We start from the raw sequence: 24,423 nt of genomic DNA on the forward strand, positions 1-24,423 counted from the left end.
CTTTCAGATATTTTGATATCTGATCACTTAGTCTTCTGATTTAATGAATTATTATTTACCTCACGTTAGTCTCATTCCAAACGTCGTAAATTGTTGGTTATCTGCACGAACCCAGTCTTCACTATGAGTCATCCATACATCAATTGTCTTAAAATCATTTATTTACTAAGTAATTCACAGAAATGCATCACACAAACAAACAAAATAGATATGTTTACAAAGAAATGATAGGGGGATGGCATCGCGGGGGGATGGCAAATGATAGGGGGATGGCAAATGATAGGGGGATGGCAAACCGGCATCGCGGCTTGGTGTACAAAAGGGAAGTGGGGGTCGACTGAGAAGACAACACACAGTTGATAATTATAACAATTGAAATGCGAATCCTTTGCACATGAACCTTCACTCATTCGGGAATAATTGCAATCAATATATATATTTACGCTCAGTGTGTCGTCGGGATCTCTGTTGAAAAGTTTGTTTCTGTTGGAGTGTTTGTCCGCTCTCTTTCTGTCGTGGTTAGAATGGATAGTTCAGAGTGACATTCATTCATTCATGTCGTTATAGAATGGATGTTTCGGCGGTTGTCGGTCTTCGCGTTCAATAATATCGAATTCCTAGCTGCAGACTAGTAATTAATATCAAAGACTTGTTCTTATTCTGTCGGTATCGATAGTCTAAGAGTTTAACCACGTGGTATGGTTAAAAGATTCAGCCATCTACTCAAACCTTAGGTTTATGGTCTCTACTCAAACCTTGGCCCTCTCGTGGTAAGCTGGTCTGTAACCTTTAGCCATCTCGTAATTGAGGTAAGCTCGGTCTCCTCTCAAACCTTGGCCCTCTCGTTATCGAGGTAAGCTGGTCTGCTGATAGAAAACCCGGGTGGGGGTTTTAATCAGAAGAGCAGAAAAGGGCCTGTCCCATGATGCCCGACCATAACTGTGCTCATGGGCGGTCCTCTGATTTAGTTAAACTCCAAAGGGAATTGGAGTTTCCTTCATTAAACAGTCCAAAGTCACATTACACATTTTCACAAACAGTATCATCCTCACTCATTCATCTTATACAACAATTAGATGTAAGCCTCATAACTGAGGCTATTCTATAAACAGCGTTATGGTAATGTGGCCGTATTGTCTCATGAGTTTCACAAAATTGTACCAAACGGACCAGTTCGTCGCTGGATTCTTCTCCGATCTTTTATACCTCCTCCAGAACATAAATGTTGTTCGGACCTCAAGTGAGGTGGAAGAAATTCCTTTGTTCTCTCTATGAAAACTCACTATCTCCTCATGGCCACAGTATAGAGAGAGAATCTCCTCCAGGAATGTACGACCTCTCTCTGACCACAGCAGCCTGGTTGTAGGAGACAGAGAGAGGGGGATTGTGCTCGCTGTACCCAAAGAGGGTAACGTCATGACGAGGTTTTTTCCTCTGGTTGCACATGCGACATGCTGGTAGAAATGAGGTGAAACGGATTTAAGTTTGCCTGCATTAAAATCCCCGCCCAAATGCTTCTGGATGAGCATTTTCTTGTTTGCTTATGGCCTTATGCAACTCATTGAGTGCGGCCTTAGTGCCAGCATCGGTTTGTGGTGGTAAATAGATAGTGTGGTCTACAGCTCTGAGCAATACTCTGAGACGAGCAATACTTCGAGATTTCTTTAATAGTAGACATCGCACACCAGCAGGTATTGACAAATAGAGACACCCCCGCCCCACGTCTTACCAGACGTAGCTGCTCTGTCCTGCCGAAAACCAGCCAGCTCTATATAATCCGTGTCGTCGTTCAGCCAAGTCTTGGTGGAACATAAGATATTACAGTTTTTAATGTCCCGTTGGTAGGATATTCTTAATTGTAGATCGTCCAGTTTGTTTTCCAATGATTGCACGTTGGCCAATAATACAGAGTGTAGTGGTGGTTTACTCACTCCCAACAAATTCTCGCAAGGCACCCAGACCTCCGCCCTCTGTATTTATTTTCTTCATTCGAATGACTGGGATGAGGGCCTGGTCTCCGGGAAGCAGTATATCCTTCGCGTTGGACTCATTAAAGAAAAAATCTTAATCCAGTTCGAGGTGAGTAATCTCTGTTCTGATGTCCAGAAGCGCTTTTCGGTCATAAGAGACGGTAGCAGCAACATTGTGTACAAAATGAGCTACAGCTTCTTCTTTTTTTTAACTAACAAAACAGCAAAGTTGGTTAGGAGCCAGTAAAATGGCAGCCATCCCCTCCGGTGCTAGTTCTCTATGTTTAACAATTAGTATGGAGTGGAGTCTCAGAATATCGTTTCTTCATCCTATGTAATGCATTCCCAGTGAATCGTGTGTGTTTTTTGGGGGGAAATTAGTGATTGAAGTTGTTAGGTTTATGTCCCATTCTACATCTTGATATTACCAGGTTCTGACCGAAAATTGGTTCACCCAAATTACAAAATTATATATTGGTTTCCTTACCCTGTAAGAAGTCTATGGACAAGGTATGACAGCAACCCATGCTTTGGTTTTGTTTACCTGACCAGTGTTTCAAACGCTAACTTATTTTTGGCACAAGTACAATGCACCTAAACAGTTGAAGTTGAAAGTTTACATACACTTAGGTTGGAGTCATTAAAGGCTAATTGACATAATTTGAGTCAATTGGAGGTGTACCTGTGGATGTATTTCAAGGCCTACCTTCACTCAGTGCCTCTTTGCTTGACATCATGGGAAAATCAAAAGAAATCAGCCATGACCCCAGATTTCTTTTGTTGACCTCAACAAGTCTGGTTCTTCCTTGGGAGCAATTTCCAAATGCCTGAAGGTACCACGTTCATCTGTACAAACAATAGTATGCAAGTATAAACACCATGGGACCACACAGGCGTCATACCGCTCAGGAAGGAAACGCGTTCTGTCTCCTAGAGATGAATGTACTTTGGTGCGAAAAGTGCAAATCAATCCCAGAACAACAGCTAAGGACCTTGTGAAGATGCTGGAGGAAACGGGTACAAAGGTATCTATATCCACAGTAAAACAAGTCCTATATCGACATAACCTGGAAGGCCGCTCAGCAAGGAAGAAGCCACTGCTCCAAAACCACCATAAAAAAGCCAGACTACGGTTTGCATCTGCACCTGGGGACAAAGATCGTACTTTTTGGAGAAATGTCCTCTGGTCTGATGAAACAAAAATAGAACTGTTTGTCCATAATGACCATCGTTATGTTTGGGGAGGCCTGCAAGCCGAAGAACACCATCCCAACCGTGAAGCACGGGGGTGGCAGCATCATGTTGTGGGGGTGCTTTGCTGCAGGAGGGATTGGTGCACTTCACAAAATAGATGGCATCATGAGGCAGGAAAATAATGTGGATATATTGAAACAACATGTCAGGAAGTTAAAGCTTGGTTGCAAATGGGTCTTCCAAATGGACAATGACCCCAAGCATACTTCCAAAGTTGTGGCAAAATGGCTTAAGGACAACAAAGTCAAGGTATTGGAGTGGCCATCACAAAGCCCTGACCTCAATCCTATAGAACATTTGTGGGCAGAACTGAAATAGCGTGTGCGAGCAAGGAGGCCTACAAACCTGAATCAGTTACGCCAGCTCTGTCAGGAGGGACGGGCCAAAATTCACCCAACTTATTGTGGGAAGCTTGTGGAAGGCTACCCAAAACATTTGAACCAAGTTAAACAATTTAAAGGCAATGCTACCAAATACTAATTGAGTGTATGTAAACTTCTGACCCATTGGGGATGTGATGAAAGAAAGAAATAAAAGCTGAAATAAATCATTCTCTCTACTATTATTCTGACATTTCACTTTCTTAAAATAAAGTGGTGATCTTAAGACAGTGAATTTTTACTAGGATTAAATGTCAGGAATTGTGAAACTGAGTTGAAATGTATTTGCCTAAGGTGTATGTAAACTTCCGACTTCAACTGTATATTAGCATTTTCACGCTTCATGTTCAAATCATCTGGAAGTATTATAAACATTTTGTGGAACTCAAGATGATTTGGATCACCCCCCCGAAGTAGATGAGAATAGTCCCTATACTCTCACAGCCTAGTAGCTGTAACTGACAGACCCAAACAGGCATATTTGTGTGTTAATATCTATACCACACCAAATAAAAGCCTCCAAATTACTTTGCTTAACCACTCAAGCCCAGGAGAAACTCTAAACCACAGCTGTACCTTGTTTCAAGGTTGGGGGGTGAGAAGGTTCCTTCACTTCAGGGCTCTTTTGAAAATATGAAAAATCCCTGGCCTTTACAACTCGGCATGTACATCCTTGTTGATAAAGAGCATCAGAGTAAACAAGCTTAAAGACAAACAGGGAATTGTTTGTGAAACGGTATGATTGAGATGTTTAAAGAAGAGGTTACACTGAGAGTGACCAACTCTCGTTCCCTGGGTTTGTGATACGTGGAAAGGGAAGTATTTTAGACTGAGGATGAGCTGGACTGTGTAGTAAGATTAAGCACAGTTCATGGGATCTACAAAACAGGCACGTAATTATATTGAGAGAGAGGCTAATGCTATAAGCATTTTACAAATGCATATCTTTTACCAAATGAGTCATTCAGTAAGTTGAGGGGAAAACAGACCTCTTTATCTAATTTCTATCAACTGCATTATCTACTCTTCTTCTGTAGTCGCTCATTGATTTTTCAATGTTTTTTTTCAATGTTTTTTTTCTCTGTCTCAAATTGACACGCTGCATCCTGTCTCCAAGGACTCCCGTGTCAAGGCTCTGAGTATCTGAGGCCAGTCTCCCATGGGCACTATAACCAGGGGGGGAAATCAAATCAAGTACTCACAAGTTTGGGCTGCCTGCCTGTTATGTATCTGGTTTTACTGTCTGTATTAAAAAAATGGGAACTATTTTGAACAGACCTCGCTCTGGCCTTGATTGATCAAAGTATGTTGACATGGAAACATATATTTTGTTCCAGCATAACCTACATGTTCTTCTCACCGATCAAATTAGCATGTTTTCTGATGCTGCAGTTTCTCAGGCTTGCAGTTTTCTCTCTTGCTTCCCAATCATTCTTCAACCAAACACTGACCCAACATGGCAAATGGCCATTCCATCACATGAATGTTAACATGCCTCCCCACATTCTCACGGACTAAGTACCATGCGAGGAACACACTGCGTGCTTATCTGAGATCACTGCACCTATGTTTAGAAAGCCAACTAGAATCAGAAGACTGAGCACAGATACAATAACAGGAGCATGTGCACACACACACATCCTCTGTATCGATCCGAGTGGGATAGTCGGGGAGGGGGAGGATAGGGTGAGTAGAGTGTGTTTTCTGTGTGGTGGCGTCTGGGTGTCTTAATCAGTTGTTCCCTGTCTGGGTGCTGCCTGCCTCGCCTGGTGCTCTTTCCTCCCTCCTCGTCTAGAGTATCAGCACTTAACTACACTACCTACAGCAAGTAATAATCCCCTTTCATTTCTCACTACTTTAGCCATTCATGTTTTTGAAGCCTTATATTTTCAGGGTTCTAGTTACACTTTCAATTAGGCTTCTATCAACATTAAGCTTATTCAGTTTTTTGGGGTCTCAACTTATTGTTGCAAGTTAGAATAGTAGAATACACAAGGTGCAATTTTTTAAATGGGGTCGTGCATCAGCAGATTTTCTCAATTAGCCCATGTCAAAAATGTTGGGAGTTAGTTTAGCAGCCAGCTATCTAAACTTGTTATCATTTGTCGAATTACTGGCCGGGGGGGGGGGGGGGGACTTTTCTCTCCACCCTATGGCAAAATGTGTAGAATTGCAATAAACTTTCTTTTAAACTGTGACATTTTCTCTACAGCCATTGCAAAAAATTTACTCTAAAACAAGGGGGGGGGGGGGTGTGGGGCACAAATGTTTTGCTCACTGTGTGGATGTGGGTCTGCAGACCCGGGAGCAACTGCGGCCCCTCTATGCACAAGGACTACCTTTTTAACTATTTTGTTGTGACAAAACGGCACCGAGTGGCCTTTTATTGTCCCCAGCACAAGGTGCACCTGTGTAATGATCATACTGTTTAATCAGCTTCTTGATATGCCACGTCAGGTGGATGGATTATATTCCCCCGGTAGATATATTTTAAAACTTTTCCATTTGTTTGACCAGAAATTAAAGCCTTTGCTTATGCCCCAAAAAATATATACAGTGCCTTCGGAAAGTATTCAGACCCCTTGACTTTTTCCACATTTTGTTACGTTACTGCCTTATTCTGAAATTGATTAAATAAAACAATTTCCTCAGCAATCTACACACAATACCCCATAACGACAAAGCAAAAACAGGTTTTTAGAATTTTTTGCAAATGTATAAAAATAAAAAAAAACATGCCTTATTTACATGAGTATTCATACCCTTTGCTATGTGAAATTGAGCTCAGGTGCATCCTGTTTCCATTGATCATCCTTGATGTTTCTAAAACTTGATTGGAGTCCACCTGTGGTGATTGGACATGATTTCAAAAGGCACACACTTGCCTATATAAGGTCCCTTAGTTGACAGTGCATGTCAGAGCAAAAACCAAGCAATGAGGTCGAAGGAATTGTCCATAGAGCTCCAAGACAGATTGTATTGTGGCACAGATCTGGGGAAGGGTACCAAAACATTTCTGCAGCATTGAAGGTCCCCAAGAATACAGTGGCCTCCATCAGTCTTAAATGGAAGAAGTTTGGAACCACCAATACTCTTCCTAGAGCTGGCGGCCCAGCCAAACTGAGCAATTGTGGGGAAAAGGGTCTTGGTCAGGGAGGTGACCAAGAACCCCATGGTCCCCATGACGGAGTTCTCAAGTTCCTCTGTGGAGATGAGAGAACCTTCCAGAAAGACAACCATCTCTACAGCGCTCCACCAATCAGGCCTTTTATGGTGTAGTGGCCAGACAGAAGCCACTCTTCAGTAAAAGGCACATGACCGCCCGCTTGGAGTTTGCCAAAAGGCACCTAAAGGACTCTCAGACCATGAGAAACAAGATTGAACTCTTTGGCCTGAATGCCAAGTGAACGGTGAAGCATGGGGGTGGCGGCATCATGTTGTGGGGATGTTTTTCAGTGGCAGGGACTGAACGGAGCAAAGCACAGGGAGATCCTTGATGAAAACCTGCTCAGGACCTCAGACTGGGGCGAAGGTTCACCTTCCAACAGGACTGCGACCCTAAGCACACAGCCAAGACAACGCAGGAGTAGCTTCGGGACAAGTCCCGGACTTGAACCCGATCTAACATCTCTGGAGAGACTTAAAAATAGCTGTGCAGCAACACTCCCCATCCAACCTGACAGATAAGAATGGGAGAAACTCTCCAAATACAGGTGTGCCAAGCTTGTAGCGTCATACCCAAAAAGACTCAAAGGCTGTAATCGCCACCAAGGGTGCTTCAACAAAGTACTGAGTAAAGGGTCTGAATACTTGAGATTTAGGGGGGGAAACAATTTAATATATTTTCGAATAGGGCTGTAACATAAAGTCAAGGTATCTGAAGACTTTCCGAAATATGCCTTTTTATTTTGAGAAATTATAGGATCTTAGCTTTCGTTTGACATCCAATTTGACATGTTCCTATGAACTTCACTTGGTCATGCAAATGGATCCTTTCACACCGTGTTAGCCTCGGTGCCCCAATAAATTTCAATTATTCCAAATTTTACTTTGGCAGTCACCGTCTAGACTGAGTAATGACGGCCACAGCTGCTCACGAGTCAACCCCGTCCTCTGTACAAACCACTACTACAACCCCATCCCCTTCCCAAAAACCCACCAAAGCCTACCTCCCATAAAAACGTAATTGCTGCTGGGGATTAAAAAACCTTGAATGCTACTGTGGCACCCCTCAAACCCCTCCCCCCTTCTCTGCCCTTAATTCCCCCCTACCATCTCCTCTAGGTTGGGGCTAATCCCAAACCTCCACAACCGACAGCAATCTCCCCGAAATGTAGGAGTTCCCCCTTTTAGTACTGCCCCACCCCCACCACTACATCCTGGGTTCACTCCCCTACCCCCAATGATCTCAGTCTGGGTTGGTCAAATTCCCTGTAATTGCCAGACAAAGGACCAGTATGATGTCACAAGATGAAGGATTATGAAATTGTATGGGCAAAGTCCATTTTTGACTACAGTAACACTGTCAGTAGAGCACCACTATTTAAAAGCAAGCTGTCAGCATTAAACACATCGACCTTTTGTCTTTTGAACTTCACTTCCCCCATGTGTTTACATTTTTATAGAGCCTGTATGTTCAGAGTATCAAATGACCAAGGTGTCTTTGAGCTTTCTGTTGATGTCTGCATGTGCAAGAATTTGTAAAATTGCTTGTCATTCAAAATAGAGCCCGACAATAACTAATGAAATTACAGTTAATGAAAATGTATGCTTAATCCAGTATAAACTCATATAATTTATTACTCGAGACTAATTCTACAGCACAACGGCAGAGTCATGTCTTAAGTGTAAAATTAACAATGACCCTGTAATCCTTGCCTTCTGGGAATGCTATAAAGTCCAAAAGTCATGGGCGGAGTTAGAAAGTTGTCTGGTGCTTTATCTAAAAGTTGCTTTATTGTCTAAATGTTGAACATGCGTGGGCAACGGAGAGAAACAAAATGGTGCAGTTTGAGGCCATGTGGCTGAGAGTGATGCGGAGACTGGAGATGTGAGCAGGTGGGTCTGGGCAAGGGTGATGTTGTGGATGTATGTTTGTATGCATCTGTTTGTTGTTTTGTATGTTTTTTTATTGTACAAAATATAATCTTATCAAATAAAATAGAGCCCAACCGATTTATTATCTGCTGATATTATCCTTTTAGGATATACTTTATCCGCGTTTAGGTTAATCCACCGAAAAGGACCGATGTAAAATGTGAAGAAAACGCTCAAAAAAGCTGTTCTTTATAGAATTTGACTTTTTTATTGTTCAATTTCATTATTATGTCTTGAAGAGGGCGCTGGCACTCTTTACATGGCTATTCGCCTATCTTGCCTTGGCGCGCTACAGCAAGACTGGACACCCAACGTAACTACACCAGTCGGAGAGGAGAGTGACGAACTATGGTGAGTGTTCAGTAAATATAAGCTTGCCAGCTCAAAGTGCCAAAAATGTGCACTGACCATATACTGTTCCGTGAAGTGTCATAGTAGGGTGTAAAGCAATTGCCGTGCTAAGAAACCTCAACCTGCCAAATCTGGTTTGTTATATGTGCTCATTGCGAGAAAAAAAATTCAGAGACACTGAAAAAACACAGAAGTTTACAAAGTAGCACTTCATTGCTACATTTTGATGTATGGGTTGTCATTTCTCAGGCCAGGGACTGGCCCAAATTCATGTTTTGGCACCCCATTTCCATGACGAGCACTAGCCAGCTAGCTAGTTGTGTGGAGGTACTTGACGCCGTTCACTCAGGCAATGCTTGAAGGCGAGAGGCAGCGTTGTGCCAGCAGCAAATTTTGTGATTTTGATTATTATTATTATTTTCAAGTGACAACTACCAGAAATCAGTGGCTACAACCCTACAATTGATGAAAACATAGCTAAGTACATGTATGTTGATGTCCAGCTGGCTAGCATGAGGCAGCTTATTCTTCAGAGCCTAGGTAAATGTTTTGCTGGAATCTCCTAACCTTTTTAGGGCACAAATGCAAATCTTGCCTAATCAATTAGAAGTATTATATCTAGCAATCTATCTGTATTTTGCCTACTGTATTTAATTATCCATTTCCATAAATCATGTTTCATTAATAATGTGTACACATGTAGTATTTATCAAATTTTGGAATACACTGAATGACAATAAGCAAACAGCAATGCTCTCATTTTGTAAAAACTACAAGTTAATAATAATGCAAAATAGTTGTACTTTACTTTTTCGCCCCAATTTCATGATATCCAATTGGTAGTTACGGTCTTGTCCCATCGCTGCAGCTCCCGTACGGACTCGTGAGATGCGAAGGTCTAGAGCCATGCATCCTCCGAAACACGACCCCCCCCCCAAGAACACAAGCAATTTGTAGGCTCACCTGAAACTGAGACGCAACAATGCCTACGGAGAGACACAGGGACAAATGCACAGAGAATAAGTTCTTCCCCAGCAACACTGCAGCTCACCCTGCTACAAATATTTGACAAAACACAGAAATGGAGGGGCCTTCAGATCCTAAGGCAAAAAAACATGAACAAAAGGTGAAGGAGATGATAGCCATAGACGTCCAACCATTCAACGTGGTTGAAGGTGTTTGATTTCGGGGGCTGCTGACTGAAGCAGAACCCAGATGCACTCTAAAGTCAAATATATTTTATCACACAGAAAAGCTGATTCAAGTACATAGCAAGGTAGTGGAGAAGATTAAAACTAGTTCTGTCCATTTGAAAATGATGGCGACAGTATAGCATTCACAACAGATTTCTGGTTGGAGTCCACAGAAGCTCTGAGTTTAACTGTTCACTTCAAGGACTGAAACACAGTCCAGGTAGTCTTTAATGTCAAAGCCATGACCAGATCCCACACAGGAGAATACATCGGCAACCTCTTCCTTTAGATGTTACAGGTGTGGGCTATTGACGTTGAGACTGATACTGGTGCTACACGACAGTGGCGCAAACATGGTAAAGGGATGCGGCTAGTGGAGATGCCAGACCTCAGTTGAAGTGCACACACACTGCAACTTGTTGTACATGATGGCCTGGAGTCAGAGGGTTGTAGGTTGTCACCCACTTCGGACACTCCATCCCAGCCATGCAGAGACTCGAAGGCATTCAGGAGGAGTATGGTCTACCAGACCACACAATTCTGCAGGTGTGACCTACTAGAAGGAACTCCCCTTTGCACATGCTCCAATGCATGCAGGAGCAAAAGAACCATAGCAGTCTACTCTGAGGACTACAGTAATTTTGCATTCTGCAGCGATACGCCATCCCATCTTGTTTGCGCTTAGTGGGACTATAATTTGTTTTTCAACAGGACACTGACCCAACACACCTCCAGGCTGTGTAAGGGCTATTTGACCAAGAAGGCGAGTGACAGTGCTGCATCAGATGACCTGGCCTCCACAATCACCTGACCTCAACCCTATTGAGATGGTTTGGGATGAGTTGGACTGCAGAGTGAAGGAAAAGCAGCCAACAAGTGCTCAGCATATGTGGGAACTCCTTCAAGACTGTTGGAAAAGCATTCCAGATGAAGCTGGTTGACAGAATGCTAAGTGTGCAAAGCTGTCATCATATCCAAGATGGTGTAGCAGTGGGGATGTCTGTTTTGATTGTCTTGTCCCGTCCCTTGTATATATCGTTTTTCTTCATACATATATATATATATTTATATATATATATATATACATACATACATACATACAGTGGGGAGAACAAGTATTTGAAACACTGACGATTTTGCAGGTTTTCCTACTTACAAAGCATGTAGAGGTCTGTAATTTTTATCATAGGTACACTTCAAAAATCCAGATAATCACATTGTATGATTTTTAAGTAATTAATTTGCATTTTATTGCATGACATAAGTATTTGATACATCAGAAAAGCAGAACTTAATATTTGGTACAGAAACCTTTGTTTGCAATTACAGAGATCATACGTTTCCTGTAGTTCTTGACCAGGTTTGCACACACTGCAGCAGGGATTTTGGCCCACTCCTCCATACAGACCTTCTCCAGATCCTTCAGGTTTCGGGGCTGTCACTGGGCAATACGGACTTTCAGCTCCCTCCAAAGATTTTCTATTGGGTTCAGGTCTGGAGACTGGCTAGGCCACTCCAGGACCTTGAGATGCTTCCTACGGAGCCACTCCTTAGTTGCCCTGGCTGTGTGTTTCGGGTCGTTGTCATTTTGGAAGACCCAGCCACGACCCATCTTCAATGCTCTTACTGAGGGAAGGAGGTTGTTGGCCAAGATCTCGCGATACATGGCCCCATCCATCCTCCCCTCAATACGGTGCAGTCGTCCTGTCCCCTTTGCAGAAAAGCATCCCCAAAGAATGATGTTTCCACCTCCATGCTTCACGGTTGGGATGGTGTTTTTGGGGTTGTACTCATCCTTCTTCTTCCTCCAAACACGGCGAGTGGAGTTTAGACCAAAAAGCTCTATTTTTGTCTCATCAGACCACATGACCTTCTCCCATTCCTCCTCTGGATCATCCAGATGGTCATTGGCAAACTTCAGACGGGCCTGGACATGTGCTGGCTTGAGCAGGGGGACCTTGCGTGCGCTGCAGGATTTTAATCCATGACGGCGTAGTGTGTTACTAATGGTTTACTTTGAGACTGGTCTGTGAGAGCCGGAATTCTTACTGGTTGGTAGGTGATCAAATATTTATGTCATGCAATAAAATGCAAATTAATTACTTAAAAATCGTACAATGTGATTTTCTGGATTTTTGTTTTAGATTCCGTCTCTCACAGTTGAATTGTACCTATGATAAAAATTACAGACCTCTACATGCTTGTAAGTAGGAAACACTGCCGATTTTGCAGGTTATCAAATACTTGTTCTCCCCGTGTGTGTGTGTGTGTGTGTGTGTGTGTGTGTGTGTGTGTGTGTGTGTGTGTGTGTGTGTGTGTGTGTGTGTGTGTGTGTGTGTGTGTGTGTGTGTGTGTGTGTGTGTGTGTGTGTGTGTGTGTGTGTGTGTGTGTGTGTGTGTGTGTGTGTGTGTGTGTGTGTGTGTATATACTGCTCAAATAAATAAAGGGAACACTTAAACAACACAATGTAACTCCAAGTCAATCACACTTCTGTGAAATCAAACTGTCCACTTAGGAAGCAACACTGATTGACAATAAATTTCACATGCTGTTGTGCAAATGGAATAGACAACAGGTGGAAATTATAGGCAATTAGCAAGACACCCCCAATAAAGGAGTGGTTCTGCAGGTGGTGACCACAGACCACTTCTCAGTTCCTATGCTTCCTGGCTGATGTTTTGGTCACTTTTGAATGCTGGCGGTGCTTTCACTCTAGTGGTAGCATGAGACGGAGTCTACAACCCACACAAGTGGCTCAGGTAGTGCAGCTCATCCAGGATGGCACATCAATGCGAGCTGTGGCAAGAAGGTTTGCTGTGTCTGTCAGCGTAGTGTCCAGAGCATGGAGGCGCTACCAGGAGACAGGCCAGTACATCAGGAGACGTGGAGGAGGCCGTAGGAGGGCAACAACCCAGCAGCAGGACCGCTACCTCCGCCTTTGTGCAAGGAGGAGCAGGAGGAGCACTGCCAGAGCCCTGCAAAATGACCTCCAGCAGGTCACAAATGTGCATGTGTCTGTTCAAACGGTCAGAAACAGACTCCATGAGGGTGGTATGAGGGCCCGACGTCCACAGGTGTGGGTTGTGCTTACAGCCCAACACCGTGCAGGACGTTTGGCATTTGCCAGAGAACACCAAGATTGGCAAATTCGCCACTGGTGCCCTGTGCTCTTCACAGATGAAAGCTGGTTCACACTGAGCACATGTGACAGACGTGACAGTCTGGAGACGCCGTGGAGAACGTTCTGCTGCCTGCAACATCCTCCAGCATGACCGGTTTGGCGGTGGGTCAGTCATGGTATGGGGTGGCATTTCTTTGGGGGGCCGCACAGCCCTCCATGTGCTCGCCAGAGGTAGCCTGACTGCCATTAGGTACCGAGATGAGATCCTCAGACCCCTTGTGAGACCATATGCTGGTGCGGTTGGCCCTGGGTTCCTCCTAATGCAAGACAATGCTAGACCTCATGTGGCTGGAGTGTGTCAGCAGTTCCTGCAAGAGAAAGGCATTGATGCTATGGACTGGCCCGCCCGTTCCCCAGACCTGAATCCAATTGAGCACATCTGGGACATCATGTCTCGCTCCATCCACCAACGCCACGTTGCACCACAGACTGTCCAGGAGTTGGTGGATGCTTTAGTCCAGGTCTGGGAGGAGATCCCTCAGGAGACCATCCGCCACCTCATCAGGAGCATGCCCAGGCATTGTAGGGAGGTCATACAGGCACGTGGAGGCCACACACACTACTGATCCTCATTTTGACTTGTTCTAAGGACATTACATCAAAGTTGGATCAGCCTGTAGTGTGGTTTTCCACTTTAATTTTGAGTGTGACTCCAAATCCAGACCTCCATGGGTTGATAAACTTGATTTACATTGATAATTTGTGTGATTTTGTTGTCAGCACATTCAACTATGTAAAGAAAAAAGTATTTAATAATATTTCATTCATTCAGATCTAGGATGTGTTATTTTAGTGTTCCCTTTATTTTTTTGAGCAGTGTATGTGTGTGTATATATGTATATATATATATATCTCATTTTCCAGCTACGGACGGAACATACTCTCCTGCAACCCGCCTCACCCAATGTGGTATGGATCTGCTATTTACACACATTTGAACCAGAACCCCCTTCTTCAGAAGCTAGCCAGCTAACTAGCTACTAACTAGTAGTCCGTTAGCCACTGCTAGCGGTCATCACCGTTAACGCGGACTGGCAGCCTCTGCCCGGGCAAGTTCTGCCAGCCTGCACAGCGCGATATCTATCCAGACCATATCGGACTGCTTTTCTCTACCATTTCTCTGGATTCCTACCGCAAGCTCTGCACCTTTACTCCGGATCATCGCAGCTAGCTAGCTGCTATCCGAGTGGCTACTCCTGTCTAACGTCTCTGTCCCGAAGCAAGCAGCAGTTAGCCTGGAGCTAGCCCCGAACTAGGCCCATCTCCCGGCTAGCAGAAGAGATTCCATCAAGCATTCCCTGGGCTTCAATTACCTCTTTTGCCAATTGGCCTGAACCCTTTGCTACCAACACGGAGCCCCGACGATCCATCACGACTGGTATGCAGACCTAACCGTCCAAGGGGGTTTCAGACTCTGCGACGTCCCCCTGAGGCCCATCTGCTAGCCCCGGCATGCTAGCTGTCTGAATTGCCGTGCCTCCAGCTCGCCTAGCTATTCACTGGACCCTATGATCACTCGGCTACATATGCCTCTCCCTAATGTCAATATGCCTCGTCTATTGCTGTTTTGGTGAGTCATTTTGGTCTTATTTCACTGTAGAGCCTACAGCACTGCTCAATATGCCTTAGCTAGCCCTTCTGTTCCACCCCCCACACATGCGGTGACCGCACCTGGCTTGAATGATGCCTCTAGAGACAAAACCTCTCATCGTCACTCATTGCCTAGGCCTACCTCCACTGTACTCACATCCTACCATACCCTTGTCTGTACATTATGCCTTGAATCTATTCTTCCGCACCCAGAAACCTGCTCCTTTTACTCTCCGTTCCAAACGCACTAGACGACCAGTTCTTTTAGCCTTTAGCCGTACTCTTATCCTACTCCTCCTTTGTTTTTCTGGTGTTAGAGGTTAACCTGGATGTCCTAGCCGTGTCTGAATCCTGGCTTAGGAAGGCCACCAAAAATCCAGAAATTTCCATCCCAAACTATAAAATTTTCCGACAAGATAGAACTGTCAAACGGGGAGGAGTTAGCCTGCAGAGTTCTGTCATACTATCCAGGTCTGTGCCCAAACAATTCGAGCTTCTAATTTAAAAATCCACCTTTCTAGAACAAGTTGCTCACTTTTGCCACTTATTATAGACCCCCCTCGGCCCCCAGTTGTGCCCTGGACACCATATGTGAATTGATTGCCCCCCATCTATCTTCAGAGTTCGTACTGTTAGGTGACCTAAACTGGGACATGCTTAACACCCAGGCCGTCCTACAATCTAAGCTAGATGCCCTCAATCTAACACAATCATTAAGGATCTCCTTCATCCAAATCCAGACAGCTGATGTTCTGAAAGAACTGCAAAATCTGGATCCCTACAAATCAGCTAGGCTAGACAATCTGGACCCTCTCTCTTCCTAAAATGATCTGCCGCAATTGTTGCAACCCCTATTACTAGCCTATTCAACCTCTCTTTTGTATCGTCTGAGATCCCCAAAGATTGTAAAGCTGCCGTGGTCATCCCCCTCTTCAAAGGGGGAGACACTCTAGACCCAAACTGTTATAGACCTATATCCACCTTCTAAAATCTTCGAAAGCCAAGTTAATAAACAGATCACCGACCATTTCGAATCCCACCGTACCTTCTCCACTATGCAATCTGGTTTCCGAGCTGGTCATGGGTGCACCTCAGCCACGCTCAAGGTCCTAAACGATATTATAACCTCCATCGATAAGAGACATTACTGTGCAGCCGTATTCATCGACCTGGCTAAGGCTTTCGACTGTCAATCACAACATTCTTATTGGCAGACTCAACAGCCTTGGTTTCTCAAATGACTGCCTCGCCTGGTTCACCAACTACTTCTCTGACAGAGTTCAGTGTGTCAAATCGGATGGCCTGCTGTCCGGACCTCTGGCAGTCTCTATGTGGGTGCCACAAGGTTCAATTCTCGGGCTGATTCTTTTCTCTGTATATATCAATGATGTCACTCATGCTGCAGGTGATTCTCAGATCCACCTCTACACAGACGACACCATTCTGTATACATCTGGCCCTTCTTTGGACACTGCTAACAAACCTCCAAACGAGCTTCAACGCCATACAGCACACCTTCCGTGGCCTCCAACTGCTTTTAAATGCTAGTAAAACTTAAGTGCATGCTCTTCAACATATTGCTGCCTGCCCGACTAGCATCACTACTCTGGATGGTTCTGACTTAGAATATGTGGACAACTACAAATTCCTAGGTTTCTGGTTAGACTGTAAACTCTCCCTCGACTCACTTTAAGCAATCCAAAATTAAATCTAGAATTGGCTTCCTATTTTGCAACAAAGCCTCCTTCACTCATGCCGCCAAACATACCCTCATAAAACTGACTATCCTACCGATCCTTGACTTCGGCGATGTCATTTACAAAATAGCATCCAGTTTGCTGAGTAAAGTATCACAGTGCCATCCATTTTAGCGGATATATATATTTTGATTTGGTTAACACTTTGGTTACAACATGGTTTCATATGTGTTGTTTCATAGTTTTGATGTCTTCTCTATTATTCTACCATATAGTAAGACATTAAGAAAAACCCTTGAATGAGTGTCAACTTGACTGGTACTGTACATACATACATACATACATACATACATACATACATACATACATACATACATACATACATACATACATACAGTACCAGTCAAGTTGACACACCTGGACTTTTTCCACATTTTGTTGTTACACCCTGAATTTAAATTGGATTGAGATGTTGTGATCTACACACTATCCCATAATGTCAAAGGGGAATTTTGTTTTTAGAATTTTTTACAAAACTGAAATGTCTTGAGTCAAGTATTCAACACCTTTGTAATGGCAAGCCTAAATAAGTATGGGAGTAAAAAATGTAGTCTGTGGCCAATAATGGTTGTTCAACAACAAAGACCAGGGAGTTTGCCCAATACCTCACAAAGAAGGGCACCTATTGATAGACGAGTAAAAAAAATATACTGGCACTGAATATCCCTTTGAGCATGGTGAAATTATTCCAAAACATGCATCCTGTTTGCAATAAGACACTAAAGTAATACTGCAAAAAAAAATGTGGCAAAGGAATAAACTTTTTGTCCTAAACACAACACGTCACTTAGTACCACTCTTCATACAGTATTTTCAAGCGTGGTGGCTGCATCATGTTATGGGTATGCTCGTCATCGACAAGGACTGGGGAGGTATTTAGGATTAAAAGAAATGTAGCCTGATAGAGCTAAGCACAGACAAAGTCCTAGAGGAAAACCTGGTTCTGTCTACTGTCCAACAGACAATGGGAGACAAATTCACCTTTCAGCAGAACAAAAGCCTAAAACACAAGACCAAATATACACTGGAGTTGCTTACCAAGACTACATTGAATGTTCCTAAGGGTCCTAGTTACAGTTTTGACTTAAATCGGCATGAAAATCTACGGCAAGACTTGAAAATGGCTGTCTAGCAATGATCAACAACCAACTTGACAGAGCTTGAAGAATTAATAAAAATAATAATGTGCAAATCATGTACTATCCAGGTATGCAAACCTCTTAGACTTATCCAAAAACACATATTGACTCAGTGGGTTGAATACTTATCTAATCAAGATGCACTGAGTGTACAAAACATTACGAACACCTGCCCTATCCATAACCTAAACTGACCAAGTGAAAGCTATGACCCCTTATTGATGTCACTTGTTAAATCCACTTTAAATCAGTATAGATGAAGGGGAGGAGACGGGTTAAAGAACGATTTTTAAAGCCTTGAGACAATTAGGACATGGATTGTGTATGTGTGTCATTGAGGGTTAAAAGGGCAAGACAAAGGATTTGAGTGCCTTTGAACGGGGTATGGTAGTAGCTTTGAGTGTGTCAAGAACTGCACTGCTGTTGGGTTTTTCACACTCGAGTTCCCTGTGTGTATCAAGAATGGTCCACCACCCAAATGACATCCAGCCAACTTGACAACTGTGGGAAGCATTGGAGTCAACATGGGTCAGCATCCCTGTGGAACGCTTTTAACACCTTGTAGAGTCCATGGCTCGACGAATTGAGGCTGTTCTGAGGGCAAAAGGGGGTGCAGCTCAATATTATTTTTACGCTATTAGAGGACCCCAAAAAAAGAACTCTTACACGGCCTGCCCAAATGGGCTCGGGAGAGGCACAGTTTGAGTCATGCGTCCTCCGAAACATGACCCGCCAAGCCATGCTCCTTAACACCCGCACTTGGTGTCGGAGGAAACACTGTTCAACTGATGACCGAAGTCAGTCTGCAGGCACCCGGTCTGCCGCAATAGCGCTATGAGCCAGGTAAAGCCCCCTCCCGTAACCCGAACGACGCTGGGCCAACTGTGCACTGCCCTATGGGACACCCGGTCACAGCCTGTTGTGACAGAACCTGGGATCGAACACGGGTCTGTAGTGACGCCTCAAGCACTGAAATGCAGTGCCTTAGACCGCTACACCACTCGGGAGGCCCCTCCATCCAAGAATATAAATGGCAGAGACATATAAAATGGCCACAATTGTTTCGTGGCCCGCCACCGAACGTGTCTTGAAGATGTCGTGCATTTTGATTTACAGTTGATACACTGTTTCTGGGATGAACCACCTCTGTAGGGTAGGGGTGTTACGCTGTCGTGGTGTTTTTTCATTTGGAGGAAAAATGTAATGAACACACCGTTAATCTGTTTGTCTGTAGTCCTATGCTTGGTGGCACTGCTACTGTCTTTGAGAGCCCTCTGCTGGATATGAACTTGCATCTCATACAGTGGAGGAGTGAAAAAATGTCACTTATGTGTCAATGCCGGACACAACTTCATAAGCAATTACAAAATATTGAAATACTCTCTGTCTCTCTCTGTTTGCAGCTTTGTGGTGTAACTGTACCACGGCCCAGTGTCAGAAGACTGGCTCCCAGTGTGAGACGGATGGGGCCTGCATGGCCTCCACGTCCTTCATCGACGGCCAAGAGCAGCACATTCGTATCTGCATCACCCGGGATAAGCTGGTACCCCCGGGCCAGCCCTTCTACTGCCTGAGTGCTGAGGGCCTCCTCAACACACACTGCTGCTACACTAACTACTGCAACAGCCTCAACCTCAAAGTTCCCTCTGGTGAGCTCCACACATTCCACAGGGATAGGCTATCTGCTGCCATAGAAGACATGGGTCTGAAACATAGTTCACAGAGTTGCGTTTGGGTTATGTTTACTCATTAAATATATACAAAAATATAAATGCAACATGTAAAGTGTTGGTCCCATATTTCATGAGCTGAAATAAAAGACCCCAAAAATGTTCCACATGCACAAACAGCTTATTTCTCTAAAATGTTGTGCACAAATTTGTTTACATCCCCGTTAGTGAGCATTTCTCCTTTGCCAATATAATCCATCCACCTGACAAGTGTGGTATATCAAGAAGCTGACTAAACAGCATGATCATTACACAGGTGCAACTTGTGCTGGGGACAATAACATTTCCCTAGTACAATGTGCAGTTTTGTTGCAGAACACAATGCCACAGATGTCCCAAGTTTTGAGGGAGCATGCAATTGGCATGCTGACTGCAGGAATGTCCACCAGAGCTGTTGCCAGAGAATAAGCCGCCTACAATGTAGTTTTAGAGAATTTGGCAGTACATCCAACCAGCCTCACAACCGCAGACCACGTGTAACCACGCCTGCCCAGGACCTCCACATCTGGCTTCTTCACCTGCGGGATGGTCTGAGAACAGCCACCCGGATAATTTGGGAAACTGAGTTTGCACAACCAAATAATTTCTACACAGACTGTCAGAAACCGTCTCAGGGAAGCTCATCTGCGTGCTCGTTGTCCTCAACACGGTCTTGTATGGCGACAACTAACACAATTGCATTTTATTGATGACAATTTGAATGCACAGATGCCGTGACGAGATCATGAGGGCCATTGTCCTGCCATTCATCTGCCGCCATCACCTCATGTTTCAGCATGATAATGCACAGCCATCACCCATGTCACAAGGATCTGCACACAATTCCTGGAAGCTGAAAATGTCCCAGTTCTTCCATGGCCTGCATAATCACCAGACATGTCATCCATTGTTTGGGATGCTCTGTATCGATGTGTACGACGTCGTGTTCCAGCAACTTCGCACTGCCATTGAAGCGGAGTGTGACAACATTTCACAGGCCACAATCAACAGCCTGATAAACTCCATACGAAGGAGATGTATCGTGCTGCATGAGGTAAATGGTGGTCACAACAAATACTGACTGGTTTTCTGATCCACACTGCTAGCTTTTTTTATGCATCTGTTGGTCACAGATACTTATCTGTATTCCCAGTCATATGAAATCCATAGATTAGGGCCTAATGAATTTATTTAAATTGACTGATTTCCTTATATGAACTGTAACTCAGTAAAATCTTTGAAATTGTAATGTGTTGCGTTTTTATATTTTTGTTCAGTGTAAATTAAATGTGAAATATGTATTTATTCTCATTGTCTCTCTTCCCTCTTTCTCAGTGACGTTGCGGCCGGGCCTGGTGGGCGGCTTTGGCCCTGATGGTACATGGGGTCCAGTGGAGCTGGTGGCAGTGGTCGCAGGGCCCGTCTGCCTGCTGTGTGTGCTGCTAATCATGGCTGTGTTCCTGTTCCAGTACCACCAGAGGGCCTACAGCCACAGGCAGAGGTTGGAGGTGGAGGACCCCTCCTGTGACCACCTCTACATGGCCAAGGACAAGACCCTGCAGGACCTCATCTATGACATGTCCACCTCTGGATCAGGATCCGGTCAGTACAGCACAGCTGAGGCTCTCTAGGGGTCAGATCTATCTCAATAAATGTGTGACTGTAGCTGTAATGATGTCTTCCATAGATAAAGAAGACCCATAGGGGGAAATGTGGTTGATATTAGGCAATGTGATTCGTTGTCTGACCGTATATTCCTCTCTCTTTTTGCCTTGTCTCTGTGTCCCGTATGTCTCGGTCCTCTCCCTCCTCTGTCTCTGTGCAGGCCTCCCTCTGTTTGTCCAGCGGACGGTAGCCAGGACCATCGTGCTGCAGGAGATCATAGGGAAGGGGCGTTTCGGAGAGGTATGGCGGGGCCGCTGGCGAGGAGGAGACGTGGCAGTGAAGATCTTCTCGTCCAGAGAGGAGCGCTCCTGGTTCCGGGAGGCTGAGATCTACCAGACTGTCATGCTGCGCCACGAGAACATCCTGGGATTCATCGCCGCGGACAACAAAGGTAAACACTGGCTGTCGTCGTGTGACATCACATAAAAAATATTCCCCTTCGAAGAGCACTTCTTGTAGCTTTCTGGTGTTCGGGTCAGTTTTTTCGTATTAGCTGGTGTAGGGTCTAACAATTGGTCTCTAAACTTAGTCTCTCTGTTTCTCATAGATAATGGCACATGGACCCAGCTATGGCTGGTGTCAGACTACCACGAGTACGGCTCTCTGTTTGACTACCTGAACCGCTACTCTGTGACCATCGAGGGCATGATCAAACTGGCACTGTCGGCTGCCAGCGGCCTGGCACACCTGCACATGGAGATCCTGGGCACGCAGGGTGAGTGTGTGAGTGTGTTGTACTTGTGCCCATGTGCAAACTGGATTGCATGTTGCTGTATGTGTCAATTCTTCTGGGCTCTTCAATTTGTTCCCTACTCAACCTTTTCCTGGCCTGTGCAAACAGTGAATGTAGGCCATGCTTCCTAGCTGATAGGAAACTCCCGTTCAGGGTTATTGATCTGCCTAGTTTTTGATTTGCATAGCAGCCCCTCTAAAGTAAAGCATCTATTGATAGTTCAGTTATTAACATCATTCAACATTTTTGAAATGTTGTTGACTGTCATTGGAAGCCAGTGGTATACTGCAGATAACCATGATCAATGTTTGATTTAAATGAATTGGAAATCATAAAACACCTGTTTCACACGAACATGTTACATAAGTTCCATTGATTGCCAGGAATGCAGTAATTGTCAGGTAGTCTAACTCTCTCTGCCTTCCTCTAGGTAAGCCTGGTATTGCCCACCGGGACCTCAAGTCTAAGAACATCCTGGTGAAGAAGAACAGTACATGTGCCATCGCTGACCTTGGGCTGGCAGTGCGCCACGAGTCCACCACCGACACCATAGACATCGCTCCCAACCAGAGAGTGGGCACCAAGAGGTACAAACACACACACACAATCAACCTTAAGAAGTACTTGATTTCTCAACTTCACCTACTGACCCCCCCCCCCCTCTCCCACATCCCACAACACATACCACCACCTATCCGGGATATAGACCAGCTTACAAAGACCTATTTTCTCTGTGTCAGGTACATGGCCCCTGAGGTTCTGGATGAGAGCATCAACATGAGGCACTTTGATTCGTTTAAGTGTGCAGACATCTACGCTCTGGGCCTGGTGTACTGGGAGATCACACGCCGCTGCAACGCTGGAGGTCAGACAGGCTCCTCCTCAGCACACTCTGGCTGGGTTCCAACTGGCACCCTATTGGCTATATCAGGGATCATCAACTAGATTCAGCCTCGGGACAATTTCTTTTCTTGAGCGGATGGTCAGAGGGCCGGAACATAATTACAAATAATTTGTAGACTGCAAATTGACCCAAGAAGCCCAAAGAGATAATATTTGATTAAAACATCATATTTGCAAACCTTCCTTATATTTGTATACAATCACATACACTGAATGTACAAAACATGACATAGACTGACCAGGTGAATCCACGTGAAAGCTATGATCCCTTATTGATTTAACTTGTTAAATCCACATCAATCAGTGTAGATGACGGGGAGGAGACCGGTTAAATATATATATATTTTTTAACTTAAGACAATTGAGACATGGGTTGTGTATGTGTGCCATTCAGAGGGTGAATGTGCAAGACAAAAGATTTGAGTGCCTTTGAACAGGGTATGGTAGTAGGTGACAGACGCACCGGTTTGTGTAAAGAACTGCAACACTGATGGGTTTTTCACACTCAACAGTTTCCTGTGTGTATCAAGAATGGTCCACCACCCGAAGGACATCCAGACAACTTGACACAGGTGTGGGGTCAACATGGGGGGCTGTTCTTAATGTTTTGTACACTCTGTGTTTATCTCTATGCGTGGGAATACTTTGGAACCAATTTCCAAAATTAAAATAACTTGAAGCTGATTTGCTGGTGTTTTCAGTCTTTTATGTCCAACAATAAAAAATACAAAAACTTGGGACCAGATAAAATCACCTGTGCGCCGAATTCGGCACGCCAGTTGGGAACCCTGCCCTATTTATTGCCCATCGGACTCCCTATAGTAGTGCACGATATAGGGAAAAGGGTGTCATTTGCGATGCATACAGTATCTCTATCTCAATGTAGTTAAACGTTTAATTCATCATCAATTAGAAACTGGGCCTTACCTGACCTTTGACCTCTGTCCCTAGGTATCCATGAGGAGTACCAGCTGCCCTACTATGATCTGGTGCCCTCTGACCCCTCCATAGAGGAGATGAGGAAGGTGGTGTGTGACCAGAAACTACGGCCCAACGTGCCCAACTGGTGGCAGAGCTACGAGGTAGGGGCGGACACATGTAGATAGATATGCATGCTCTTTTAAGGTCAATCAAACAATCCTATTATGATAGCACAGCAGTCGCTCACTAATATGAAAGTGTCACTGGTTTCTTATAAGTATTACATTGTATACTTGTGTATTTTAAATGAAGTATGTTCATTAGCCGGGCTTGTTCTCTGGGGATGCATTGGTGGTTTTGATAAGCTTGTTTAGCCCTGTGCATATCTGCACCATATTTGCATGTATGACTTTATCTAATCTAATTTTCTTCACGTTCGCTCAATCCTACTTTATCCCAGAGCTCTAGATAACACACTACATTACCCCAGAACTTTAGATAACACTTTACATTATCCCTGAGCTTTAAGATAACACTATACGTTATCTCCGAGTCTTAGTTGACACTCTACATTATCACA

The 24,423-nt window shown here is 44.3% G+C and overlaps 1 protein-coding gene across 1 annotated transcript in view; it reads left to right on the forward strand.

The window, feature by feature from the left end:
- LOC139536583 (activin receptor type-1B-like) overlaps positions 1-24,423 on the forward strand; it is a 40,847-nt gene that overhangs the window by 11,738 nt on the left and 4,686 nt on the right. Inside the window, exons 2-8 of the mRNA XM_071337228.1 lie at positions 19,316-19,561; positions 20,957-21,223; positions 21,447-21,677; positions 21,834-22,001; positions 22,450-22,606; positions 22,760-22,884; positions 23,874-24,004. Coding sequence (XP_071193329.1) covers positions 19,316-19,561; positions 20,957-21,223; positions 21,447-21,677; positions 21,834-22,001; positions 22,450-22,606; positions 22,760-22,884; positions 23,874-24,004 — 1,325 coding nt within the window. The remainder of the gene's footprint in view (positions 1-19,315; positions 19,562-20,956; positions 21,224-21,446; positions 21,678-21,833; positions 22,002-22,449; positions 22,607-22,759; positions 22,885-23,873; positions 24,005-24,423) is intronic.

This window comes from Salvelinus alpinus, chromosome 12, assembly GCF_045679555.1.
Source record: "Salvelinus alpinus chromosome 12, SLU_Salpinus.1, whole genome shotgun sequence".
NCBI classification, from domain to species: Eukaryota; Metazoa; Chordata; class Actinopteri; order Salmoniformes; family Salmonidae; genus Salvelinus; species Salvelinus alpinus.